Source organism: Pongo abelii, chromosome 4, assembly GCF_028885655.2.
Source record: "Pongo abelii isolate AG06213 chromosome 4, NHGRI_mPonAbe1-v2.0_pri, whole genome shotgun sequence".
NCBI lineage: Eukaryota > Metazoa > Chordata > Mammalia > Primates > Hominidae > Pongo > Pongo abelii.
The window spans coordinates 71,535,589-71,560,758 of record NC_071989.2 but is presented as its reverse complement, the minus strand read 5'-3'; the positions used below and the strand labels follow the sequence as shown (position 1 = coordinate 71,560,758).

General features: G+C 40.5%; 2 protein-coding genes across 9 annotated transcripts in view; one reads left to right on the top strand and one right to left on the bottom strand.

The window, feature by feature from the left end:
• Positions 1-1,717: 1,717 nt before the first annotated feature.
• DIMT1 (DIM1 rRNA methyltransferase and ribosome maturation factor) lies at positions 1,718-17,250 on the top strand. 5 transcript variants are annotated; one of them, XM_002815593.6, is made up of 12 exons: positions 1,718-1,967; positions 2,312-2,385; positions 3,538-3,624; positions 6,761-6,822; positions 6,903-6,996; positions 7,082-7,131; positions 11,220-11,343; positions 11,777-11,869; positions 12,825-12,889; positions 13,577-13,640; positions 14,813-14,919; positions 16,719-17,250. In XM_002815593.6, the coding sequence occupies exons 1-12, from the start codon at positions 1,889-1,891 to the stop codon at positions 16,759-16,761; spliced, it is 942 nt and encodes a 313-aa protein (XP_002815639.1). In that variant the 5' UTR covers positions 1,718-1,888; the 3' UTR covers positions 16,762-17,250. The 5 variants fall into 5 exon arrangements, with proteins under 5 accessions (XP_002815639.1, XP_009239016.1, XP_054411575.1 ...); XM_009240741.4 differs by having other exon boundaries at positions 1,719-2,098; XM_054555600.2 differs by having other exon boundaries at positions 1,726-1,967; positions 15,832-17,250.
• A 2,136-nt stretch (positions 17,251-19,386) lies between these two features.
• The window catches only part of KIF2A (kinesin family member 2A), an 81,176-nt gene continuing 75,392 nt past the window's right edge, over positions 19,387-25,170 (bottom strand). For 3 of the 4 annotated variants that reach the window (XM_024246792.3, XM_054555201.2, XM_024246793.3), the window contains 2 exons: positions 24,641-24,776; positions 19,387-20,285 (listed from right to left, as the gene is read on the bottom strand). In XM_024246792.3, the coding sequence (XP_024102560.1) occupies positions 20,200-20,285; positions 24,641-24,776 (222 nt within the window). In that variant the 3' untranslated portion in view covers positions 19,387-20,199. 4 annotated transcript variants of the gene reach the window in all.

The following is a 25,170-nucleotide window of genomic DNA, read 5'->3' as shown; positions in this document are numbered from 1 at the left end:
GGGTATCATGCTGTCGCCCAGGTTGGTGCAATCTTGGCTCACTACAAATTCTCGGGCTCATGTGAGGCTCCCACCTCAGCTTCCCGAGTAGCTGAGACTACAGGCCTGCACCACCATGCCTGGCTAATTTTTGTATTTTTTGTAGAGACTGAGTCTCACTTTGTTGGCCAGGTTGATCTCAAACTTCTCAGCTCAAGTGATCCGCCCGCCTTGGCCTCTCAAAATGCTGGGATTACAGGCATGCGCCACCTCTCCAGGCCATGTCCATCCTATTAACATTTGGAAGTGCCTAGCACAGTGTAGACTCTTTAGAATTGTGGAATAACAATGATTAATGAAATGAAACATATAGTTGAAGATGCTACTAGGGTATACGAGATTTTTTTTCTGACTTAGAACTACATCAAAGAAAGAAGGGCCTAAGACCAAGGTTTGGGAATGTACACAATGAATTGCTCAAAAGAGAGTTAGCTTTAGTAACGACAGGAAGTAGCTATTTCTTCAACGAAACAGAGTACACACAGAAAAATTTAAGAGAGCCATTACACTGGCTGGCAAAACAGATGTGGATATTATGGCCCTGGTACTCACAGAGTTTATAGTCAGGTACACTGTCCTATCACAATGACCAATACGTTATCGTATTTACAGCGTTTTGGAGTTTCTGTCCATCTCTGACAATAGAATACACTTTGAGGTAAGTTTCTTACTTAGAATCCCTAGCAGTGTTTCATACACAGTTGGAGCTCAGTAAATGTTTACGGAGTGAATGATGAGGCACAAAAGGAATTTGTTGAATTATTTGTTAAATGAATCAAATAATTTTCCAGGATTCACGGGCTGTCTTCTGCACGATAAGCTTCATTCTGTGGATCTGAGTTTCTCCTGGTTCTCAATTCTGTGTCTTTTTGTGGATTATCTACTTTATAGCTGGAGCTTTGCATTTGTTCAAGATAATTATTATTCTATTCCTTTTTTTTTTGAGACGGAATCTCGCTCTGTCGCCCAGGCTGGAGTGCAGTGGCGCGATCCCGGCTCACTGCAACCTCCGCCTCCTGGGTTCACGCCACTCTCCTGCCTCAGTCTCTCAAGTAGCTGCGACTACAGGCGCCCACCACCACGCCCGGCTAATTTTTTATATTTTTAGTAGAGACGGGGTTTCACCGTGTTAGCCAGGATGGTCTCCATCTCCTGACCTTGTGATCCGCCCGCCTCTGCCTTCCAGAGTGCTGGGATTACAGGCGTGAGCCTCGGCGCCCGGCTCTTCTATTCCTAATAGAAGCAACCAGTAGCCCTAGCGAAACCAGACGTTAATTCCACTCTCGCAGTTCTTTTCCCCAGGGCAAGCAGCAAAAAATGCATTCCCACAGAAGAGCAAGCTCATCCCCAAATCCCGGGTTTCCCACCCCCACAAGCTGCAGGAAAACAGGAGCAAGGCACGTGAATACTTCTTCGGACCTCAGCGATCCCAGAACCTGGTCTTCTAAAACATCCATAGGCTTAACCTCAACATATAACTTAAACAGCCTTCGCAAAACCGAGAGAACCACACCAACACCTCCTTATCCAGCCCGGGCTGGACAAGGGCTCCAACTCCAGACTGCAGTCCTCGGTAGCGCGATGTCTCCTGGGATCTGTAGGCTCCCGCGGTTCGGCCTTCCTCCCTCGGTGACTCCAATTCCCGGCAGTCAGTGGGCTCCAAGGTCCGCCCTCTTTCTGGAGGAGGCGCTCAGAGCGTACGGGAGGGGGCGGACCCTTGCCCCTCCGGCGCTTGGGCCAGAGTGGTGCGGGCGGCGCGTGGCGGAGTTCCTCACGTGGTGGCTTTCTCACGCTAGCCCTCTTTGGTCCTCCTTGACGTCCCGAGCCTGTGGGCCCGCTTCTTGCCGAGATGCCGAAGGTCAAGTCGGGGGCCATCGGCCGCCGCCGCGGGCGGCAGGAGCAGCGCCGGGAGCTGAAGAGCGCTGGAGGTGCGGATCCCCGCGAGGAAGCTGGGGTCGGTCGGGTCAGGTCTTCCGGCAGGACCTAGCCTGGGGTGCGGACCGAGACCTGATCGGCGGAGGCCGGTCAGGACCCACTCCCGTGAGCGCGGAAGGCAGGGGTAGGTCCCCGAGTCGGCCGCAGGCCCAGCGCGTCGCCGCTGATTTCCTTTCCAGCTGGAGGGTGAACTTATGAGTTTGTCAGTCCTGGCGTGACGTCTCGTGGCCCTGGTTGGCGCAGAAATCTTCCCCCTACCCATGCAGCTTTCTTCTCTGGGACTGCCTAATACTTAATCTCAGTAGGAAAATTAAGGCTGTTTCGTGTTTTCTTACAGGACTCATGTTCAACACGGGGATTGGGCAGCACATTTTGAAAAATCCTCTCATTATTAACAGCATTATCGATAAGGTGGGTGTGGAAGAGGAAAGGGAGAGAGTTGTTGCTTTATTAATTTTATTCCTATGAATACATAAGGGTAGAAAGTGTGCCTGCCGTAAATTAGATGCTCTGTAAATATTTGTTGAATGAATCAAACAATTGTCTAGGATTCACGGGCTGTCTTCTGAATGATAAGCGTCATTTTGTGGGTCTGAGTTTCTCCTGGTTCCCAATTCTGTGTCTTTTTGTGGATTATCTACTTTATAGCTGGACCTTTGTATTTGTTCAAGATAATTATTCTTCTATTTCTAATCACCTTTTTGATCACTTAGTTTTTATGTACTCCACCTGTTTATGTCTAAACCACACATTAGAAAGTTTGTTTCCCAGAAAAACATATAGTACTACATATAAATTATTTGGTGTATGCCAGTACCACATATAAATTGCTTGGATTATTACTCCTATCTGAGTTATTGATGTTCTCTTATGGTTATGGATGATTGGGTGTTAGGAAGTGAAATACACACGGTGCAGATTACACTTATGGTTAAAAGCAAGGAAAGCCTCCTGGAGCTGTAGAAAGAGTATTACATAGTTAAAGGATCTTGTCAGGCTTTGTGTCATTTGAAAACTGAGAAAAAAAAAAAAAGAAGGGTCATGTACTATTTTAACCTTTTTAGCTCATAGTTTCCTTTGAGCATCTGATGAAAGCTGTGGCCGTAGAATATTACAGCGGTGTGCAGACATTCAATTTTGTATACAGTTTCTGCTCTTCTGCATCCTTGAAACCATACATGGGTTGAGAATTGAAAAATCTTCGTCCAACACGTACAGTCCTTTCCCGTTTGAACTTGTTGATATGAACAGAGAAGGTAACAAAAGGCTATTGGAATATTTCCAGATAGAAAGCAGAATGCCAATCCCAGAAATGCTGTTCCTGCTTTTCTGACTCCTAAAGTTGAGCGGTATTCCTCCAAGTTAGGAGAGGTCTTAGATTTTCATTTGAACCAAATGTTATTGTGGTAATTTTGTTAACCACGTAGATCATGAAGAAATCTAAAAATGGAGTCAGATTAAGAGCTCTTATCGGAGCACATATGAGTAAAGATGTTCAGGTGTAAATTAACTTCTGTGTTCTGATGTTGCCAGAAGAGCTAAAGTGTTTGTGCTTGCTTTTAGGCTGCCTTAAGACCAACTGATGTAGTGCTGGAAGTTGGACCTGGAACTGGCAACATGACTGTAAAGTTGTTAGAAAAGGCAAAAAAGGTAAAAAGGGGATTTAATGTTTGGTATCACAAATGACTATGTTAGCAAGCTCAGTTGGTTTACAATCTAAATATGTTTTAACTAATTGCTATTATTTTAGTAGTAACTCCTGATCCCTTGTTGGAAATTTTGTCTTAGAAAATATGAGATATTTCGGCCAGGCACGGTGGCTCACGCCTGTAATCCCAGCACTTTGGGAGGCTGAGGCGGGTGGATCACAAGGTCAAGAGATTGAGACCATCCTGGGCAACATGGTGAAACCCCATCTCTACTAAAAATACAAAAATTAGCCGAGTGTGGTGGCGGGCGCCTGTAGTCCCAGCTACTTGGGAGGCTGGGGCAGGAGAATCACTTGAACCCAGGAGACAGAGGTTGCAGTGAGCCAGGATTGCACCACTGCACTCCAGCCTGGTGAAAGAGTGAGACTCTGTCTCAAAAAAAAAAAAAAAGAAAAGAAAATGTGAGATATTTCAGTGAGGAAAACAGAAACCACATTAGGTATTTCAACAGGGAATTTTTTTTTTTTTTTTTTTTTTGGGAGAGGGAATTTCACTCTGTTCCCTAGGCTGGAGTGCAGAGATGCAGTCCTGGCTCACGGCAACCTCTGCCTCCCGGGTTCAAGAGATTCTCCTGCCTCAGCCTCCCGAGTAGCTGAGATTATAGGCACCTGCCCCCACGCCGGCTAATTTTTGTATTTTTAGTAGAGATGGAGTTTCACCATGTTGGCCAGACTGGTCTTAAACTCCTGACCTCAGGTGATCCGCCCACTTCGGCCTCCCAAAGTGCTGGGATTACAGGCATGAACCACCATGCCCAGCCTCAACAGGGAGTTTAATTAGGAAGGAAATACCCAACACCTCCCCTTTGTACCCTATAATGCTGGTGCCTTTCACTGGCCAATTCCAACCAGAAGTTGAAAGGTAAGGGAGCTGGACTGCATTATCTATAGGACACAGAGAAAAGCAGATAATAGATCTGGGAGGGCCTTCCATGGTGGCTCACATCTGTAATCCCAGCACTTTGGGAGGCTAAGGCGGGTGGATGGCTTGAGCCTAGGAGTTCGAGACCAGCCTGGGCAACATGGTGAAACCCCATTTCTACAAAAAATTGGCTGGGCATGGTGGTGCATGACTGAAGCCCCGGCTAGCAGGGAGGCTGAGGTGGGAGGATTACCAGAGCCTGGGAAGTTGAGGCTCCAGTGAGCCGTAATCTTGCCACTTCACTGCAGCCTGAGTGACAGAGTGAGACCCTGTCTCAAAAAATAAAAATAAAACTAAAGATAGATCTGGGAGCCAAACAGAGTAAAGAGCACATTGTTTACCATGTAAACAGGGTCTATATAGAAGTAGGGCCAGGAGCTGTGGCCCACATCTGTAATCCCAGCACTTTGGGAGGCTGGGGCAGGAAGATTGCTTAAAGCTATGAGCTTGAGACCAGCCTGGGCAACAAAACAAGACCCAATCTCTATAAAAAATAAAAAGATGCTGGGCATGGTGGCTCCCGCCTATAATCCCAGCACTTTGGGAGGCCAAGGTGGGAGGATTGTTTGAGCCCAGGAGTTTTGAGACCAGCCCGGGCAACATAGAGAGACCTGTCTCTATAAAAAATAAATAAAGGAAATTAGCCTGATGTGGTACACACCTGTGGTCCCAGCTCCACAGGAAGGTGAGGTGGGAGGATCCCATGAGCCCAAGACTTCGAGGCAGCAGTGAGCTATGATAGCGCCACTTCACTCCAGCCTGGGCAACAGAGTGAGACCCCATCTCTTAAAAAAATTTTTTTTTTAATAAAAATAAAAGAAGTCAGTGAAACCTCAGCTGAAATTGCAATAAAATTTCAATTTTGGCCTTATTTGACATCCATTTTCATTTACTTGAGAAGTTATCTATGCCATGTATTGTGTATCTCAGTAGATGTGACATACTAACAGTAAGAGCAATTGCATTGTACGTTCTTCTCTAACAACACTGACAGCACAGACGTGGTGTATTTTTTTTCATCATCTGTTGAATTACAAAGCATGGAGACAGATGAAACATGATTCTATTGATTATATGGGTAGAACTCTCACATAATCTGGTTGTCTACTTTTCTGGGTAGTGGTGTTTGTTTGTTTTTGAGATGGAGTCTCACTCTGTTGCCAGGCTGGAGTGCTGTGGCGCCATCTCGGCTCACTGCAACCTCTGACTCCCTGGTTCAAGCAATTCTCCTGCCTCAGCCTCCTGAGTAGCTGGGATTACAGGCACATGCCACCACGCCCAGATAATTTTTGAATTTTTTAGTAGAGACAGAGTTTTACCATGTTGGCCAGGCTGGTCTCAATCTCCCGAACTCATCATCCACCCACCTCGGCCTCACACCTGCTTTTTTTTTTTGAGATGGAGTCTCACTCTGTCGCCCAGGCTGGAATGCAGTGGCACAGTCTTGGCTCATGGCAACCTCCGCCTCCAGGGTTCAAGCAATTCTCCTGCCTCAGCCTCCTGAGTAGCTGGGATTACAGGCGCCCACCACTAGACCCAGCTAATATTTTGTGTTGTTTCTGTTTTTGTTTTGAGACAGAGTCACTGTCTCTCGCCCAAGCTGGAGTGCAATGGCACGATCTCGACTTACTGCAACCTCTGCCTCCCAGGTTCAAGCAATTCTCCTGCCTCGGCCTCCCGAGTAGCTGGGATTACAGGCGCCCATCACTGTACCCAGCTAAATTTGTATTTTTAGTAGAGACGGGGTTTTGCCATGTTGGCCAGGCTGGTTTCGAACTCCTGACCTCAGGTGATCTGCCTGTCTCAGCCTCCCAAAGTGTTGGGATTACAGGCGTGAGCCACTGCACCTGGCCTAATATTTTATATTTTTAGTAGAGATGGGGTTTCACCATGTTGGCCAGGCTGGTCTTTGACTCCTGACCTCGTGATTCGCCCACCCCAGCCTCCCAAAATGCTGGGATTACAGGCGTGAGCCACTGCACCCGGCCCGTTTTTGTTTGTTATTTGAAGTATGCGAGTACAATTGAAGGAATATTGATGGTAGAAATGGGAAAAGAAGTGTGTCACATAAATCATGTAAGAGTTCCTGTTGGGATAACAATAAAAGATTTATATTCCATAATTAACCTGAATAATTTTTATTTTTTTTTAATTAGGTTGTTGCTTGTGAACTTGACCCAAGGCTAGTAGCTGAACTTCACAAAAGAGTTCAGGGCACGTGAGTATACATAATAGAATTAAAGTGCATTTCAATCTCATGAAACAACATTCTTTTTACATTTCTTCTTTTCTCATCAGGCCTGTGGCCAGCAAACTTCAAGTACTGGTGGGTGATGTGTTGAAAACAGATCTGCCATTCTTTGATACTTGTGTGGCAAATTTGCCTTATCAGGTATGTCCTCACATTTTCAGGAACATCATACTAAGTGTTCCTCTGATGTGTCTTTCCCAGAAATAACTAGTTAATTCTCTTACAGATCTCTTCGCCTTTTGTCTTCAAGCTGTTGCTACATCGACCTTTTTTCAGGTTTGTGACAAAAGACTAGAGTTACTGCCAAATTTTGAAAGACTTACAATTCAGGTGGTGAACATAGCCAAAAATGAGTCAGGTCGGTTGAAAAACTACTGAAGAATTTTTGTAGAAAATGTTGATTTGTGTGGAGGTCTTTCTCTCTTTTTAATTGAGAGGTTATTTGGGGGTAGTGTGCTGGAAGTCCTGCTTCTGAGACCAGACAGCCTTTCCCTATTTTTGAATCTTCCTGCCGTTAAGCCTAGGTTAGAATTTTTATTACCTTATGTCTAGACAATTGCGGTGGTTTCCTAACTGGTCTGTAGTATAAGAGGTCTTCAAAAAGTTCATGGAAAATGTGTATTATGAAAAAAACTATGCAGGGGGAGGGGGCAGGGATAGCATTAGGAGATATACCTAATGCTAAATGGCGAGTTAATGGGTGCAGCACACCAGCATGGCACATGTATACATATGTAACTAACCTGCACATTGTGCACATGTACCCTAAAACTTAAAGTATAATAATAATAATTTAAAAAAAAAGAAAAAACTATGCATGGATTTCAAAATTTTTTTGCACCAAAATAAACTCTGTACTAACTGAACAGGATCTAGTGTGAGGCACTGAGAAGGATAAGACATCAGTTTGAAAAGAGCCCCTATCAGAGCAACATGAACTCTGCTAAAATTGAAGTAAGAACAAACATCCAATTTATGGTGAAGCCTGGTTGGAAGAATGGTGAAATCATTGATGCTTTACAAAAAGCTTATGGAGTCACGCCTGTAATCCCATCACCTCGGGAGGCCGAGGCAGGCGGATCATGAGGTCAGGAGATCGAGACCATCCTGGCTAACACGGTGAAACCCCGCATCTACTAAAAATACAAAAAAACTAGCTGGGCGTAGTGGCAGGCGCCTGTAGTGCCAGCCACTCGGGAGGCTGAGGCAGGAGAATGGCGTGAACGCGGGAGGCGGAGCTTGCAGTGAGCCGAGATCGCGCCACTGCACTTCAGCCTCGGCGACTGAGCGAGACTCTGTCTCAAAAAAAAAAAAGTTTATAGGGACAATATCCCAAAGAAATCAGCAGTTTACTAATGGATAACTTGTTTTAAGAAGGGCTGAGACAATGTTGAAGTTGAAGCCTACAGTGGCAGACTGGCCACATCAATTTGTGGGAAAACATTCATCTTGTTTGTTCCCTAAGTGACGAGGAACAACATTTAACAGCACAAACAATAGCCAACACCATAGACATCACAGTTGGTTTAGCTTACACAATTCTGACTGCAAAATCAAAGTTAAACAAACTTTCTACTTGATAGATGCCAAAACTGTCATACCCTCTTTTCTGAAAGATTTTATAAAAAAACAAAACAAAAAACATTGTACTCAAATCAGCTGCAGATAAAAGCAAAGCTTCCAGTGGAAATTTTACATAACTGGGATCAAGATCCTGAAACATGGCTGGGTGGAGTGGCTCACACCTATAATCCTAACACCCTGGGAGGCCGAGGCGGGCAGATCACTTGAGGTCAGGAGACCAGCCTGGCTAACATGGTGAAACCCCATCTTTACTAAAAATACAAAAATTAGCTGGGCATTTTGGTGGGCGCCTATAATCCCAGCTACTCGGGAGGCTGAGGCAGGGGAATCGCTTGAACTCAGGAGGCGGAGGTTGTAGTGAGCCAAGATTGTGCCACTGCACTCCACACTCCAGCCTGGGCAACAGAGCGAGATTGTCAAAAAAGAAAACAAGATTCTGAAACATTTCTTCAAAGAATTACAAAGAATTGTAATGGAGATGAAATATGGCTTTACCAGTGTGATCCTAAAGACAAAGCAGAGTGAAAGTGATGCCTACGAAGAAACGGAGTGGCTCCAGTCAAAGCAAAAGCAGACCAGTCAAGAGCAAAGGTCATAGCAACAGTTCTTTTTTGAATGCTCAGGGCATTTTGCTTGCTGACTTTCTTTAGGACCAAAGAATGAAACATCTTATTACAAGAGAGTTTTGAGAAAGTTAGCTAAGATGTAGCAGAATAACTCCTGGGAAAGCTTCCCCAGAGATTCCTCCACCATAATACTTCTACTCTTTCCTCTCATCAGACGAGGGCAATTTTTCAAGAGTTTCAATGGGAAATGGTTAGGTATCCACCTTACAGTCCTGATTGGGCCCCTTCTGACTCATTTTCTTTTTATTTTATGAGACAGTCTTGCTCTGGTGCCCAGGCTGGAGAGCAGTGGTGTGATCTGCACTCACTGCAGCCTCTACTTCCTGGGTTTAAGCATTCCTCCCACCTCAGCCTCCCAAGTAGCTGAGATTACGGGCATGTGCCACCACACCCAGCTAATTTTTGTATTTTTTTTAGAGATGGGTCTTGCCATGTTGCCCAGGCTGGTCTCCCACTCCTGAGCTCAAGTGATCTGCCCACCTCAGCCTCCCCAAATGCTGGGATTATTACAGGCATGAACCACGGTGCCCGGCCGTTCTGATTTATTTTTGTTTCCTAGTCTTAAAAAATCTTGAAAGGGCACTCTTTTCTTCAGTTAATAATGTAAAAAAAAAAAAAAAAAAAAAGACTGCAGTGACATGGCTAAGTTCCCCAGAGCCTCAGTTTTTTTGATATAGACTAAAATGCTGGTATCATCACTTACAAAAGTGTCTTGAACTTGATGGAGCTTATGTTGAATAATAAAGTTTATGTTTTTTCTTTTTTTTGTTTTTCTGAGACAGGCTGGAGTACAGTGGTGACATCTGAGGTCACCGCAACCTCAGCCTCCCTGGGCTGGGCTCAGACGATTCTCCTACCTCAGCCTCTTGAGTAGCTGGGACTATAGGGGTGTACCAGCATGCCTAGCTAATTTTTGTATTTTTTTTAGAGAAGGGGTCTCACCATGTTCAGCCTAGGCTGGTCTTGAACTCCTGAGCTCAAGCGATCTGTCCGCCTTGGCCCCCTAAAGTGCTGTGATTATAGGTGTGTGCCACCACACCAGCCTTATTTTTATCTTTTAACTCAATATTTTCATGAACTTTGAAGTCACTTTCTACATTATATACTAGTGGCTTTCAAACTGCAAGTCAAAAACTAGTGGTTATAAAATTAATGAGTCATGACCATCCTTTTTTTTGTAATCACATGGAATAGAATATATCACAGGGCATTGCATGTAGTCCAGGTGATTATGGTTTCATGAAACTTTTGTTTTGAAATGCAATATAAGCACATATACATACAGACATTTGTGGCTTGGCTTGCAATGCCAAATGTATTTTTAGTGTGACTTGTCAAAAGTTTGAATGTCAAAGGGTAGCTTTGAAGATGCTCCTCTGTTCGTTAACCCCTACAAAGTCTTCCCCATTGCCTGCTGAATAAAAAGTCTACATCTTTTGGCTGGGCATGGTGACTCATGCCTGTAATCCCAGCACTTTGGGAGGCCGAGGTGGGCGGATCACCTGAGGTCAGGAGTTCCAGACCAGCCTGGCCAACATGGTGAAACACTGTCTCTACTAAAAATAGAAAAATTGGCCAGGGGTGGTGGTGTGTGCCTGTAATCCCAGCTACTCGGGAGGCTGAGGCACGAGGATCACTTGAACCTGGGAGACAGAGGTTGTAGTGAGCCGAGATTGTGCCATTGCACTCCAGCCTGGGCGACGAGCGAAACTCCATCTCAAAAAAAAAGAAAGTCTACATCTTTTAACCTGTCAAATCAAGGAAACATTGAACATCACAATCTGCCTCTTCAGTCTCACCTCTTCCTTAAAGGTGTTTGCTACCCCATAAATATATTTCTGCTACTGAAACAATTTTATTTCACTTTGTTTTCATAGAAGAGGTGATGGACTAGTGCTGATTTGAAACATCTTCTCATCCAGTCATTAAAGGCTTGTATTTGCAAGCTATCTTGCCATGAGGAGTACAGCAATTATAAAAACAAAGCCAGCTCTCTCATTCTGTGGCAATAAAAAAAAGACTGAAAGTGTTCTCCTACCTTATAATCAGCTGCCAATGCTTTGCTATTTCTCTCCCAAGAAAATTCACTGCAATTAAAATTCATTTATAGTTGACAATGACCATTTTCCTTATTCCTTTCTGCTTTCTTTTCAGGTGTGCTATACTTATGTTTCAAAGAGAATTTGCCCTCCGACTGGTTGCAAAACCTGGAGATAAGTTATACTGCAGACTCTCAATTAATACACAGCTGTTGGCACGTGTGGACCATCTAATGAAAGTAAGTGAATTTTGTTTTCTTTCTCTTTTTTCTGAGATAGAATCTCACTCTGTCACCCAGGCTGCAGTGCAGTGGCTCACTGCAATCTCTGCCTCCCATACTCAAGCAATCCTCTCGAGTCCCAAGTAGCTGGGACTAGAGGTGTGCGTCACCACGTCTGATTAATTTTTTGGTATTTTTTATAGACACAGAGTTTTGCTATGTTGCCCAGGTTGGTCTTGAACTCCTGGGCTCAATGATCCATCTGTCTTGGCCTCCCAAAGTGTTGGGGGATTACAGGTGTGAGCCAAAGCGCCCAGCCAGTGATTTTTATTATTGAAATAATCTAGCTTAACTCATCCTTGAGCATCTAGTTGTGCCTTCTGTGAGGATAGCATCTTTGGTTACTAAAGTTGCCTTTGAGAGTATTACTTAAATACTTTTTCATTAACAGGTTGGAAAGAATAACTTCAGACCACCGCCCAAGGTGGAATCCAGTGTTGTAAGGATAGAACCTAAGAATCCACCACCACCCATCAATTTTCAGGTGAGGTTAAAATACTAGCTCACTCAATAAAGGAAAAAAAAGTCCAGGCAGGAAGATGTGTATCTATAGCAGCAGAAAAATATTGAATCAACCTAAATATTCAAACGTAGGAAAATGTTAATTAGGACACATCCCTGTGCTGAAGTAGATGGAATAATTTGATGCAAGGTAGTTATGAAGTGAGACCCAGTCTCAAAAAAAAAAAATTGAATAAAACTTGGAAAACAAGGTAAAATGAAAATAGTTGTTTTAAAGTATGGGTAACATCTTTTAATTGTAATTGTTTTTGAGATTTAAAAACAAGAAAGAAGACCACTTGATATAAAACCTTACTACAGCCACATTAGAGAAAAACATGATTGTGTGTGTGGTCAACTGGTGGTAAATGGAGTGGTTTGTCAGTAACTCCTTCAAGGAGGTTTAGGTGTGTTACACAGGCAGTATCTGAAGTCATGTCTGTTTTGAATCTTATTTTTGAAAATGATACTTAGATTTAAATAAATGCCTTGTTCTTTGTTCAGATGTGGGACCATTTTGTTTTTCCTTCCCTTTCTTTTTTTAAGATGGGGTTTCACTATGTTGCCTAGGCTGGACTTGAACTTTTGGTCTCAAGTGATCCTCCCACCTCAGCCTTCTGAGTAGCTGGTACCACAGGCATGCAGCACTGTGCCTGGCTTTATTTTTTCAAATTAAAAAAAAAAAATTGTCATGCTTTGACCATTGTCAAAAAAAAATTCTGAGGAAAAGACACATTCAGTGAAATGCGCCAAGTGCAAAAATCAAATGTATGTCTTACTTTTGCATGTGTGTGCCAGCCAGATCAAGATTACAGAACATTTTCTTCACTTTAGAAAGTTTCCTTCAATTATATATATTAAAAGAAAATGATACCTAGTGGGCATAGACAAGAACAAGAAGTTTGTAATTTGAAGAAAATGTCTATCTTCTATTTCAGGAATGGGATGGTCTAGTAAGGATAACCTTTGTTAGGAAAAACAAGACACTCTCTGCTGCATTTAAGTAAGTATTACACTAATTTTTAATGTATAAAGGACCAGTGCTCCAGATACTATGCTAGAATTTGGTCCTTTTCCTGAGCATACCCTGAAGCATAAAGATTATGGGTCCAGACAAACTTCACCTTTTTAACTATCTTTAGAGCTTGGGAGGCAGGATAACTTAATGAAGAAAGTTTGCTGGAGTTGAGAGTCAGATCACGTTTTTTGGCAAAACAGGAAAACACTCCCAAACTCTGACCATACATCTGCTCTAGTTTTTGTTGGAAAAATGAGGTGATGATGGACCCCTTCCACACTTGTGAAGGATATGTGTCATCTTATTAACCTGGGAAAATGCAACTCATCAATTTGGGGTTCAAGGGTAAAAGAGAGGTGAGACACAGTTTTACAGGGCTTGGAGATTTTTTTTTAGGGGATTTTTTGTGGAGGGTCTAGAACTTCTCTAAGAATTTAAGAGGTATTTATCAGGATTTTGCACTTTAAATATATTTAGTATTTGCTTCATAAGTTTAAATATTCAACAACTCTTAAAATTCCTTAATTTCACCATACAGAATATAGATTTAATTACATCTAAAATGAAATTATTGCTTAAATGGCTTATATATTAGTTAAAAAAAGTTTAGAAAAGTAAGAAATTACTCTGACTTTGGAATAATAACAGTGGCATCACTTCTTTATGCTATAGATCAAGTGCAGTGCAACAACTCTTGGAAAAAAACTACAGAATTCACTGTTCAGTCCATAATATTGTAAGTTAGAAAATGTTCCTGCAGTTTCATTGATTTGTTTTCTTTTAAAATGTCCATGTTTATTCTTGTTGATCTAGCATGAGATTATTTTGTACATTCCATAGGATCCTTAAAAGACAATATATAATGTATAAGTAGCACAATTTTGACTTGAATTCTGACAGGTCAGTGCTGCTGTGTATCCTGTGAAACAGATATGAGCAACTTTGATTACTCCACCCTGTCCTCTAACTACTGACAGTTGTTTTTAGCCATAACAAGAATCAGATTCAGCAGTTACAGGTTCCTCAAAGCTGTAGATATATGTAGCTTGCACAACTTAAAATAATTGTGTATAGTTTACTGTCCTCTGAATTGTGACCATGTCTTGTTTCTTGCTCACATAGCAGTTACAAATATAGTTATTACTTTCTTTGTAAGTTTAATACCCAGAAATTGAAATAGAATAAAGTTCATATGGCTCAATAGCAGATTTCTGGTTGTGAGCCTCATGCTTATCATTTTTGTAACAGTGTGTGCAATGTGATGTTTGCTTACTTTTTAGCTTCCAGTTTAATTAGAACAGAGAGAGGTAAAGGCCAATTTTCTTTTTATTTTTTATGACTCATAACCTATATGGTTTAATGTATCACAATACTATCTCCATTTTCTCTTTTATGGGCAAAAAGTCATTAGATAATCTGCCTAAGTATAATAGAAAAATATTAAGCTAGATTAAGAAAAATATTTGGATAAAACATGTGAATTAAGTGTAAAATCCTTAATATTCCCAAGGCTTGGGCAGGTCACCTCTTTGAGAAAAATGAGGTGGTTAAGGTCAAATCTGTAGAAAGAAAATGCATTATTTTGAAAGGAGTAACAGTTGCTTTAAAATTTAATATACAGTTTTAATTATTTGTGAAGTCTGAAACTAATAACTATTTCAGAATTTTAAAGAAGAAAATGGCTAATATAGACAGGATTACTAATTCAAGGTATTCCAAGTTTTTGTTAATAAAGATCAGCCACTTTTAATTAGAGATCCAAGTCTTATGTAAAAATCAGGCTTTCCAAAGTCTCATTAACAGATATATTAAAGGTGACTATTTTATGACTTACTGAACTAAAAAAAAGAGTCAAGGTGACCTCATTAAAGATATGTCGTTCATTTATTCTGAATCTTATATTGATAGATAATACCAGAAGATTTCAGCATAGCAGATAAAATACAGCATATCCTAACCAGCACAGGTTTTAGTGACAAACGGGCCCGTTCCATGGACATAGATGACTTCATCAGGTAATTACATTTTTGTTTTCCTAAGTGTTTACATTTCTTTACTGTGACACCTTCAGATTAGAGATTTTAAAGGCTTTTAAGCGGTATAAGGTGCTACCTGGGAGAGTTATTGCATAGCACTTCCATGGCATGGAATAGTATTTGGTGTAGAAGATGGAGGCTAGTTAGCTGCAGCAGAATGAACATTTTCTTTAAGAATAGTAGTAAAGAACAGTCCAAGCCAGAAGATTGCCTTTGTGTTAATGTGGTGTGCAGGTTCCTCCCTTCCTGCTCCCTCCCCAACTGTCATTCTTAGTCTTAATAGCTTATCCCTCCAAAATAGTCCATAAGGTAGAAAAATCATAACAACATGTAACTGGATCTGATTTTTAAAATTTCCTTACTGGGAATAGCTGTTGTTAAATCAATCTTAAGCATACAATATTGCCAGTTAGAATCCTACCTGGTTATCCATTTAGTAATAATATAGTTAGTTTTGTAGCCTGAGGCAAGTTCTACATTTCTCAAGTAAAAAGCTGTCATAATTATCTAGGTAATTTAGATCAAAATTTGTTTTGCTTGAATTAAGCAAGTAAGTCTTATGAAAACAGAATAAGGCTTCAATTAATTACCCAGGTAATTACTAACCTGTACTTACTGTTTTTAATCATTAAGACGTTAACTTTCAGAAGGTCTTGCCTATTTAGCCAATTCACTTTTAAAGCTTCCATGTTCTAGAGGCTGAATAAAAAATGAGAGTAGATTGTTCTAAAAGTCATTGGTTTGACTCTTCTAAGCTGGAAACACAGTTCTATATAACTAAGACAAATGGAGTTTATATTTTATTGGCTGGCTAGCAGTACTACTGAGTCTTTTTAGATGTTAATCCTAGGCATTGAATACTATTCATAAATATCTACTTTGCTTTTTTAGAAATTTATCTGGACCTGCTTCTATGGGCCAGCCTAAACATAACCTCAGGTCTAAAGAGAAATATTTTCTCTTTTTCTTCATTTTCACTAAATTTCCTCAAAGTTATCGGGCATGTACAGTTTACTAGCTAGAATCTATTAAGTACATAGGTATCTATAGAGAGAAACAATGTGTATTTAATTTGAATATAAACAACAGCTCAAGAGAGGAAGAAGGGGCATGTAAGACTGGTTATTCATCTGACTTCTGCCAATTCCAAACGGCTTCTTGTTCAGTTACATTGAAACAAATGCCAGTGAGTTCTTAGGCGTGGGATAATGGAAGTCTAAGATAATTTTAGTCAAATTCATTATGACATATAAAGGCTATAATGAAAGAGGCACCAACATGGCATGGTTTTAACCAATACATATCTTATAAATTTAGTCAGACAGTAACATTTCTTTTTTTTTTTGAGACAGAGTCTTGCTCTGTCACCCAGGCTGGAGTGCAGTGGCACAATCTCAGCTCACTGCAACCTCTGCCTCCCGGGTTCAGGCAAATCTCCTGCCTCAGTCGCCCGAGTAGCTGGGATTACAGGCATGTGCCACCATGCCAGGCTAATTTTTGTATTTTTAGTAGAGACGGGGTTTCACCATGTTGGCCAGACTGTTCTCGAACTCCTGACCTCAGGTAATCCACCTGCCTCAGCCTCCCAAAGTGCTGGGATAACAGGCGTGAGCCACCGCGCCCAGCCAGTAACGTTTCTTTAATAACTAGTATTAGGAGTGGGTGGGCTCTGTAAGCATGCTGTATTCATGTTTTAGTATTAATGGTATAGAACTATATACCATTATGTGCTACAAATTAGCTTTTCAGTACCATTCCATTTTGATTTCTTTTTTCAGATTGCTACATGGATTCAACGCAGAAGGTATTCATTTTTCCTAGATATTTGGAAAACAGAAATTTTCAAGGTCAAGAAAATAAATGAATTTTGTATTTTGTGTATTTGAGAAGATAATGCTTTTGCTTTACTGAGACATTATTTACTTGACTATTTTTGGTTCAGTACTACTACTGTCACCATTTATGATTCTGAATTTTAAAGTTGGAAAGTTCTAAGTATCAAAGTTTTTAATATATAATGCTGGTCCAATCTATTCATAATAATCTTCAAGTTCAGGAGCCGCAGAGACGCACAACTTTACACTTAAACTTATCATTTCTAACAGTTTATTGTATAAAGATGTTACTCTTCTATTTACTGTTATATACTGTAAGGCCTTCTTTAGGCCTTTAGCTCTGTTCCTCCAGTAATAAAAAAGTTAAAATATGCTTCACTAGTCACACATTCCCCATACCATTTCATGTTATTCACATTCCCTGTACCATTTCTTGTTATTCACAAGTACAGTAAAACAATTGTTTCTTAAATTATTTTTATTTTGGTTCTCTCATTCTCTTCCCTTATTTATCCTATACAGTGTCTGTTATGATTGCCTACCTCTTTCGCTATGCTATAGCATCAGAGACTTAGGGTTTTGGGTAAGCCCAAGTCTGCTACTGCCACCATGCAGTGCCAGGCATATTAAAGGGCATGACTCCCTACATGTAAAATGAGGAAGCTAAACTGGAATGAAATTACCAATAAAATTATCTTTTTTTATGGTTCTTAGGGAGATAACTATAGGCTTAGCAAAATTTCAAAGGGTTTTGTAATTGAAAGTGGTTTCAACCTCAGAAAAACAGCCATTTCCCATAACTACAGGTTCCCAGTATTCCTATGATTTCTGGACAATTAAAATTTCCAGTACTTTTTTCATATACCTGGTGCTTAGTTTTAAGCTATTTTAAAACTGTCAGATTGAGAATTTCAATAGATGTCATAAACAAGTTTTATTAGCTACTATGTTTAAATCAATATAATACTAAGTGCTGTTAATATACTATAATAGAGTTATAGTAGCTATTTTGTTTCTATAAAAAATTAATAAAAATATCTTTATTGATATTTGGCTTTTTTTAATACCTAACTTAATAGAAGGAGTGTTTCCAATTAATTTAACAAAGCCAGATTTTGAAATCTGGCTTCAAAGTCATATAGTAAATCTTACTACATAATTAAAATAATGCTTGTTCTTAATGTATAATCCAGAACAAAAGCATCAAGCTGCTTTTGTTAAACAAATATGAAATATACATAAGAGTAGATTTTTTTGTTTAATTTCACAAAACTATTTTGCAAAGTTCACTTGTATCATCTCTATCCTTATAGTAAAAATTTTAAGATTTAACTCGGCTTTCTCAGGTTATTTCCCTCTACCCCTATGAACTGCTGAGTTTTAGTTTCTTTTCTGGCCTTCAGTTTTCACTATCTGTAAAGCTGAAGGACTGTATTATACTACCTCCAATATCTTTTCTGGTACTAATTTTTAAAATACCTGATCAGAATGAAGCCATCATAGTGTAAGGCAGCATATTTGTCTATAAGGAGACTTTCCAAAGACAGTACCCATCCAATGCAAATAATAAATTTGAAGCTAATCTGTTGTGCTTTAAAATGAGCAAATTCACATGTCTTTATTGCCCTTTGAAAGTTGGTTAATCTCAAAAACTACCTTTTTTTAAATATCCTCTGCAAGGTCAATTGTAACAGTTCTCCATCCTTCCTCTTCCCTTTGAAATAAACACAAATAGAATATATCTTACAGCTGCAAGAAAACCTGAGTCCTTTCCAAAACAAAGGTGACTGAAGTAAATTATCTCTAAAACTTATTCCATAGACTTCATTTATTAATAAGCATATTGTGAAAATCTACATTTGTTTTAGATTTCATGTTTACAGAGCTTTTCACAATTGTATTAGGATCTTTCACAACTACTCTCTGGGTTTTATGAACAGTAAAGTAAAGAATCTGGCTCATGTGACTCTCTATTCATAGCTCCCCTTTGGCTCCTGTGAAGGAGCTGATAGTTCCCTGGAGTAAATAAATCAAAACAAGATATCCTTGGGAGATTTTTAGCTGTTAATCTACTCCTGGACCCCATCCTGGGAACTGAGGGAAAACTCCTAGAGAGATATACAAATCTTTGAACAAAATATTTACATGAAAAGTGGCCAGTTTTCTTCCTTGGAGTAGCAATCTGTAAAAATAAGTGCTGCTGTTTAAAAAGTAGCATGCCCTACACCAATGTATTAGTGAGAATTTGGCAATTCTCACCAAACAACAATGAAGTTTCACATTTGGTACTGGATGGAGCTTGGGTTAGATCTGCCTTTTAAGGCAAAGTCAACTCTTTCAGCTTAATTCTTTTTCAAGGGAGTAATGTACTGTCTACACTTGGCTTAAACTAACTTCTATCATGGACTACTTTCAATGTACATGTAAATGTTCATGCATCAGAAGCCAATTTCTTTTAACAGTACATAGAAAAGGTATATTTTGGGGTGCTAATAAACACTTCAAATTAAGTAATGATATTGGTAAGGATCAAATTGCACTATTAGTCTTGTTAATACCACACTGGCACACACACTGCATATATATGTATTTTCCTAAGATAAAACTCTTCTCAGAATTTCATTACTTTTTATTATACACCAACTAGTTTATATTTTAGTTCTTTACAAAGAAAATGCTAAGAAAAATTATAATCACATGTTATATGGTTTTAAAATCATAATTCCAGATTTCTTTACATATAAGATGGAATGGTCCAGCAGCTATATCCACTGTCACAGACTTTAGTTCCGTTCAATGATATGGCACATCCTGCAAAATTAACTAGTCACACACAAAAAATGTCTCAAATACAGTAAAAATGTACACACAAAGGTAATTTACAATGACAAGGAATGTAATTTTTCTTGGCTGTGCTTCAGAAATTTAGGGTCAGTAGCCTTAATCAAGGCACAAAGCAGGAAAAGGTGAGCACAGCTATCTCTAGGAGTGGGCAAGGTATGTACAATCACTGATGAGGTATGCATGCACGCAAAGGATTTAAAACTGCTCAATCTCACTACAAAAATTGAACTGAGTTAAAAGGAAATGCTGTGGCTTCCCCCTACTATCTGGCTCTGGATTGAGTCCACAGTCTTACTTCATCAAATAGAAAATAAAACTGACAAGGATCTCCAAAAGTAAATCACTATTTGTGTAAATGAAACAAAATGCTTCATTAATCCCAGTTCTTGGTTGTGCCTCCTGGACTAGAAGCATTTTGTAGACAAAAGAGTGTTTCACAAAATTGAAATGTAATTCAGGTGAAGGACAAAACATTTCCACAGACACTTAAAATTCCAAACTTTCAAATGGCCCTTACAGCTGAACCGTTGTATGTTACAGTAGTGAGGGTTCTGGGGATCCTTTAGCAGCAAATGCCGGTTTAAAGGGCACGGGGTCTCTTCGGGTTGATTTGCTTACTGGCTTGTTCCTCCTCTTGTAGAGCTGCACGGAAAGATTTCACTTTATCTTGGAAAAAGAAAAGAAAGAGGGAGTTAAGTATTGTATTACACGCAATAAGAGTTTACAATTTTATGGGTTCGATCAAGTCAGCTGTGTTATTTCCTAACAGTAACTCCGTATTTTTCCTTTTGTTCTTTGTTGTCTAGAAACTCGGAACTAAGTAGAATGCTCAACTATTGCGAAAGTTTTTTGTTACAGATTTCCAGAAATACCTATTTTTCTATATCTTTCAATAGCTTTCTGTTCTGTTTGGCACATTTACAGTTCTCTGTTTTAATTTATTGGAATTCATCCTGGAGTATATAGGCAGGTTTTACATTGTAAAATACATGGCAGGTTTTACATTGTAAAATACATAGTCTGCCTTTTTTTTTTGAGATGGAGTCTCACTCTGTCACCCAGGCTTGAGTGCAATGGTACGATCTAGGCTCACTGCAACCTCCGCCTCATGGGTTCAAGCAATTCTTCCACCTTAGCTTCCCGAGTAGCTGGGATTACAGGCATGCACCACCCGCCCAGCCAGTTTTTGTATTTTTAGTAGATACGGGGTTTTACCGTGTTGGCCAGGCTGGTCTCGAACTCCCAACCTCAGGTGATCGCCAGCCTCGGCCTCCCAAAGTGCTGGGATTATAGGCATGAGTCACCATGCTCGGCCCCCCTATTTTACCTTTTTTAAGCTATGAACATTTAAAATATATTTGAATTTTTAGAAATTTACATTTTGTCCTCATTGTGAGGAAGGGGGATTGTGAAGGGGGGATGACTAAATGATGTATTTCTTGATTTTACGCATTTTCTGGTCATGTACTGATCTAGAGTCATGTAAAAACTAGAAATAGGTTAGTAAATTGTCAGACAAATTACATGTAGCTGTGAAGATAAGATATCTTTCAATAACAGTGGCTCTCAACTGGATGTGATTTTTGGCCCCCAGTGGGCATTTGGTAATGTCTAGAGACATTTTTGGTTATCCCAACTGGTGTGGTGCTACTGTCATGTAGTGGACAGAGACCAACGATGCTGGTAAATATTGTACAAGGCACAGGATAACACTCCTCAACAAAGAAATGCCTAGCCCCAAATGTTAACAGTGTCAAGGTCACGAAACCCTACTCTGTAGACTTCAGAATAAAGTTGGAATCTCAATTTTCCTCCCCTTTTTGAAAGTACAGTGATGTTTAAAAAGTTAACTTTTTTGAAATTCTGAAATGAATTTAAGAACTTCTAGATTTGGTGCTCTCGAACTGTTACTGTTCTGTTTTTTTTGAGATGGAGTCTCACTCTGTCACCCAGGTTGGAGTGCCACTCTATCACCCAGGTTGGAGTGCAGTGGCGTGATCTTGGCTCACTGCAACCTCCGCCCCCCCGGGTTCAAGTGATTCTCCTGTCTCAGCCTCCTGAGTAGCTGGGACTACAGGCATGTGCCACCATGCCTGGCTAATTTTTGTATTTTTAGTAGAGACGGGATTTCACCATGTTGACCAGGCTGGCCTTGAACTCCTGACCTCGGGTGATCTACCTGCCTCAGCCTCCCAAAGTGCTGGGATTACAGGTGCCTGGCCCAAATTTTTCTTATAAATCCCAAATTTATCTCTGGGTGGTTGAAAAAATTCTAAGGACGGAATAATGCAATATATCTAGATAGTAATTTCTTAAAAGTTATGGATATGCTTGATATACATGAAATTTGAGAAAAGGAAAGGAAGTCAATTAAGTTGAATGCTACAAAGAAAAAATACCAGAGTGCATTATGATCTGTCTTCTGAATAAAATGGATACAGACGCTGATTGTGAATTATTGCAGATTAGAAAAGTGATCAAAACAATTTAAATAAAGGGTTGAATATGAACAATATGAGAAACAAATGAAAATTTTAGTTCAACAGTCACTACTGACTTTACAAAATATGATTTCAAATAACCAACTTCATAAGTTGTCAGCAACATATATGTGTTGAACATCTCATCCAAAAATCTGGCCAGGCAGGCCGGGTGTGGTGGCTCACGCCTGTAATCCCAGCACTTTGGGAGGCCGAGATGGGCTGATCACAAGGTCAGGAGATCAAGACCATCCTGACTAACATGGTGAAACCCCGTCTCTACTAAAAATACAAAAAAAATTAGCCAGGTGTGGTGGTGGGCGCCTGTAGTCCCAGCTACTCAAGAGGCTGAAGCAGGAGAATGGCATGAACCTGGGAGGCGGAGCTTGCAGTGAGCCGAGACTGCTCCACTGCACTCCAGCCTGGGTGACAGAGTGAGACTCCGTCTCAAAAAAAAAAAATCTGGCCAGGCATGGTGGCTCATGCCTGTAATCTCAGCACTTTGAGAGGTTGAGGTGGGTGCATCACGTGAGGTCAGGAGTTCGATACCAGCCTGGCCAATATGATGAAACCCGGTCTCTACTAAAAATACAAAAAGTAGCTGGGTACAGTGGCACACGTCTGTAATCTCAGCTACTCAGAAGCCTGAGGCAGAAGAATTGCTTGAACCTGGGAGGCAGAGGTCGCAGTGAGCTGAGACTGCCACTGCACTCCAGCCTGGGCAATAAAGCAACACCCTATCTCACAAAAAAAAAAAAAAAGCCAGGCTCGGTGCCTCACATCTGTAATCCCAGCACTTTGGGAGGCCGAGGCAGGTGGATCACCTGAGGTGAGGAGTTCAAGACCAGCTTGGCCAACATGGTAAAACCCCGTCTAGATCGTCTAGATACAGAAGTTAGCTGGGCGTTGTGGCATCTGAGGTGAGGAGTTCGAGACCAGCCTGGCCAACATGGTGAAACCCCGTCTAGATACAGAAGTTAGCTGGGCATTGTGGCGCGTGCCTGTAATCCCAGCTACTCAGGAGGCTGAGGCAGGAGAATTGCTTAAACCTGGGAGGCGGAGGTTGCAGTGAGCTGAGATCGTGCCATTGTACCCCAGCCTGGACAATAAGAGCAAAACTCCATGTCAAAAAAAAAAAAAAAAACCTGAAACCTGAAGTGTTCCAAAAATCCCAAACTTTTGGTATAATGCAAATATTCAAAAATCTGAAAAAATCTGAAATCCAAAACACTTCTTGTTCCAAGCTTTTCCCATAAGGGATACTCAACCTGTATATACTTCAAAACATCATGTTGTACCTATTACATACATTTTAATCTGTCAACTCTTAATTTTTTGAAACAGGATCTCACTGTGTTGCCCAAACCAGAGTGCAGTGGCATGATCCTAGCTCACTGCAGCCTCAAACTCCTGGGATCAAGTGATCCTCCCACTTCAGCCTCCCAATAGCTGGGACTACAGGCAGGCGCCACCATACCTGGCTAATTTTTACATTTTTAAATTATTTTTTAGAGATGGGATCTCTATGTTGCCCAGGCTGGGATGTCAATTTAAATAAATGAATAAATTTAAAAGAAAAATAACCCTTCAAAACACTAATCAACATCACAGAGGGCCTCCGTAAAAAAATTAAGCAGCCTATTTACTGCCCCAAATTAGGAATTTCATTCTGGTTTATGTTGGATTGCGTGTACACACACATCCAGATGGTCACTCACACATAAACAGAGCCAACAGTGTACAAATGCCTAAGAAATTAACACATAAAGAAATACATAGCTGAAGCTACACAGATAAGCTAACTTAAAAACCAAAAAGACACGCCTTAGTAAGTAAGGCATATGCTTCCCTTCATGAGTAAGGTACAGAGGGTAGTCATCTTGACACCTCCTTCATTTAAAAAAAAGTGGCAGAGGCCAAGTGTGGTGGCTCATGCCTGTAATCCCAGCATGTTGGGAGGTCAAGGCAGGAGGACTGCTTGAGCCCAGGAGTTTGGACCAGCCTGAGCAACATAGCAAGACCCCATCTCTATTTAAAAAATTAAAAATTAGCTGGGTGTGGTGCTTGCGCCTGTAGTCCCAGCTACTCAGGAGACTGAGGTGGGAGGACTGCTTGAGCACAGGTTGAGGATGCAGTAAGCCATGATCACGCCCCTGTGCAACAGAATGAGACCTGAACGCCTGGGCAACAGAATGAGACCTGAAAAAAGGCACAGAAAGAAGATAATTCTCATAGGCATCAGCCTACCAAACTAAAGATCTGAATAGGTACATAAAATTTATAAATTTGTTAAAAACACATTTTCTCTCTTTAAGATGACTGTCTTCTTAAAATATGAGAGAAAACTTGAAATGCTATGCCATGACTTTTAGAAAAACCACAATGGTTAGTTGTCTTTATACCTCTGGAAAATAGGTGCTAAACAGTGCCCCTAATTTTCACTTCGTATGTCCTCTTGCAATATGAAGAAGCCCTCTCACTAATATAATATACATGCCAATACCAATCAGATTTCAAACATTAAAATGGAAAAAGAATTACCCCGCAGTTCAGTTAAAATGTCTATTTTTTGCTCAAGAATAGCTTCAAGTTGGGTAGCATATGAATCGACATCATAGTCTACTTCTTCAGTCATCTCTAAGAGAGCCTTTTCATCTTCTAACCACCGAATAGATTCCTACAAGGACAAAAATTCGATAATCCAATAAGCCTCTTCGTAAAACAGAAACCAAATTACAATTCTGTTAAATATAATCAAACATACTTAAGACAGTATTCTCTAAAATGTCAATAGACATAAAACATCTTTATGCACAAGACAGTATAATTCAGAAATACAGTTGACTCTGGAACAACACGGGTTTAAACTGTTTGGGTCCACTTATGTGGATTTTTTTCAATGTAAGTTACGCTGAGTGTGCCTGCCTCTCCTGCCATCCCTTCCACCTCCTCCACTTCTGCCAGCCCTGAGACACCAGGTCCAGCCTGCCTCTTCCTCCTCAGCCTACTCAATGTGAAGATGATGAGGATGAAGACCTTTATGATGACGCACTTCTACTTAATAGTAAATA

Coding starts and splice junctions, on each gene's coding strand:
- DIMT1 (XM_054555600.2), top strand. CDS start 1,889: ATGCCGAAGGTCAAGTCGGGGGCCATCGGCCGCCGCCGCGGGCGGCAG. Junction 1,968..2,311: donor GGAGCTGAAGAGCGCTGGAG/GTGCGGATCCCC, acceptor GTTTTCTTACAG/GACTCATGTTCAACACGGGG. Junction 11,870..12,824: donor CACCACCCATCAATTTTCAG/GTGAGGTTAAAA, acceptor CTTCTATTTCAG/GAATGGGATGGTCTAGTAAG.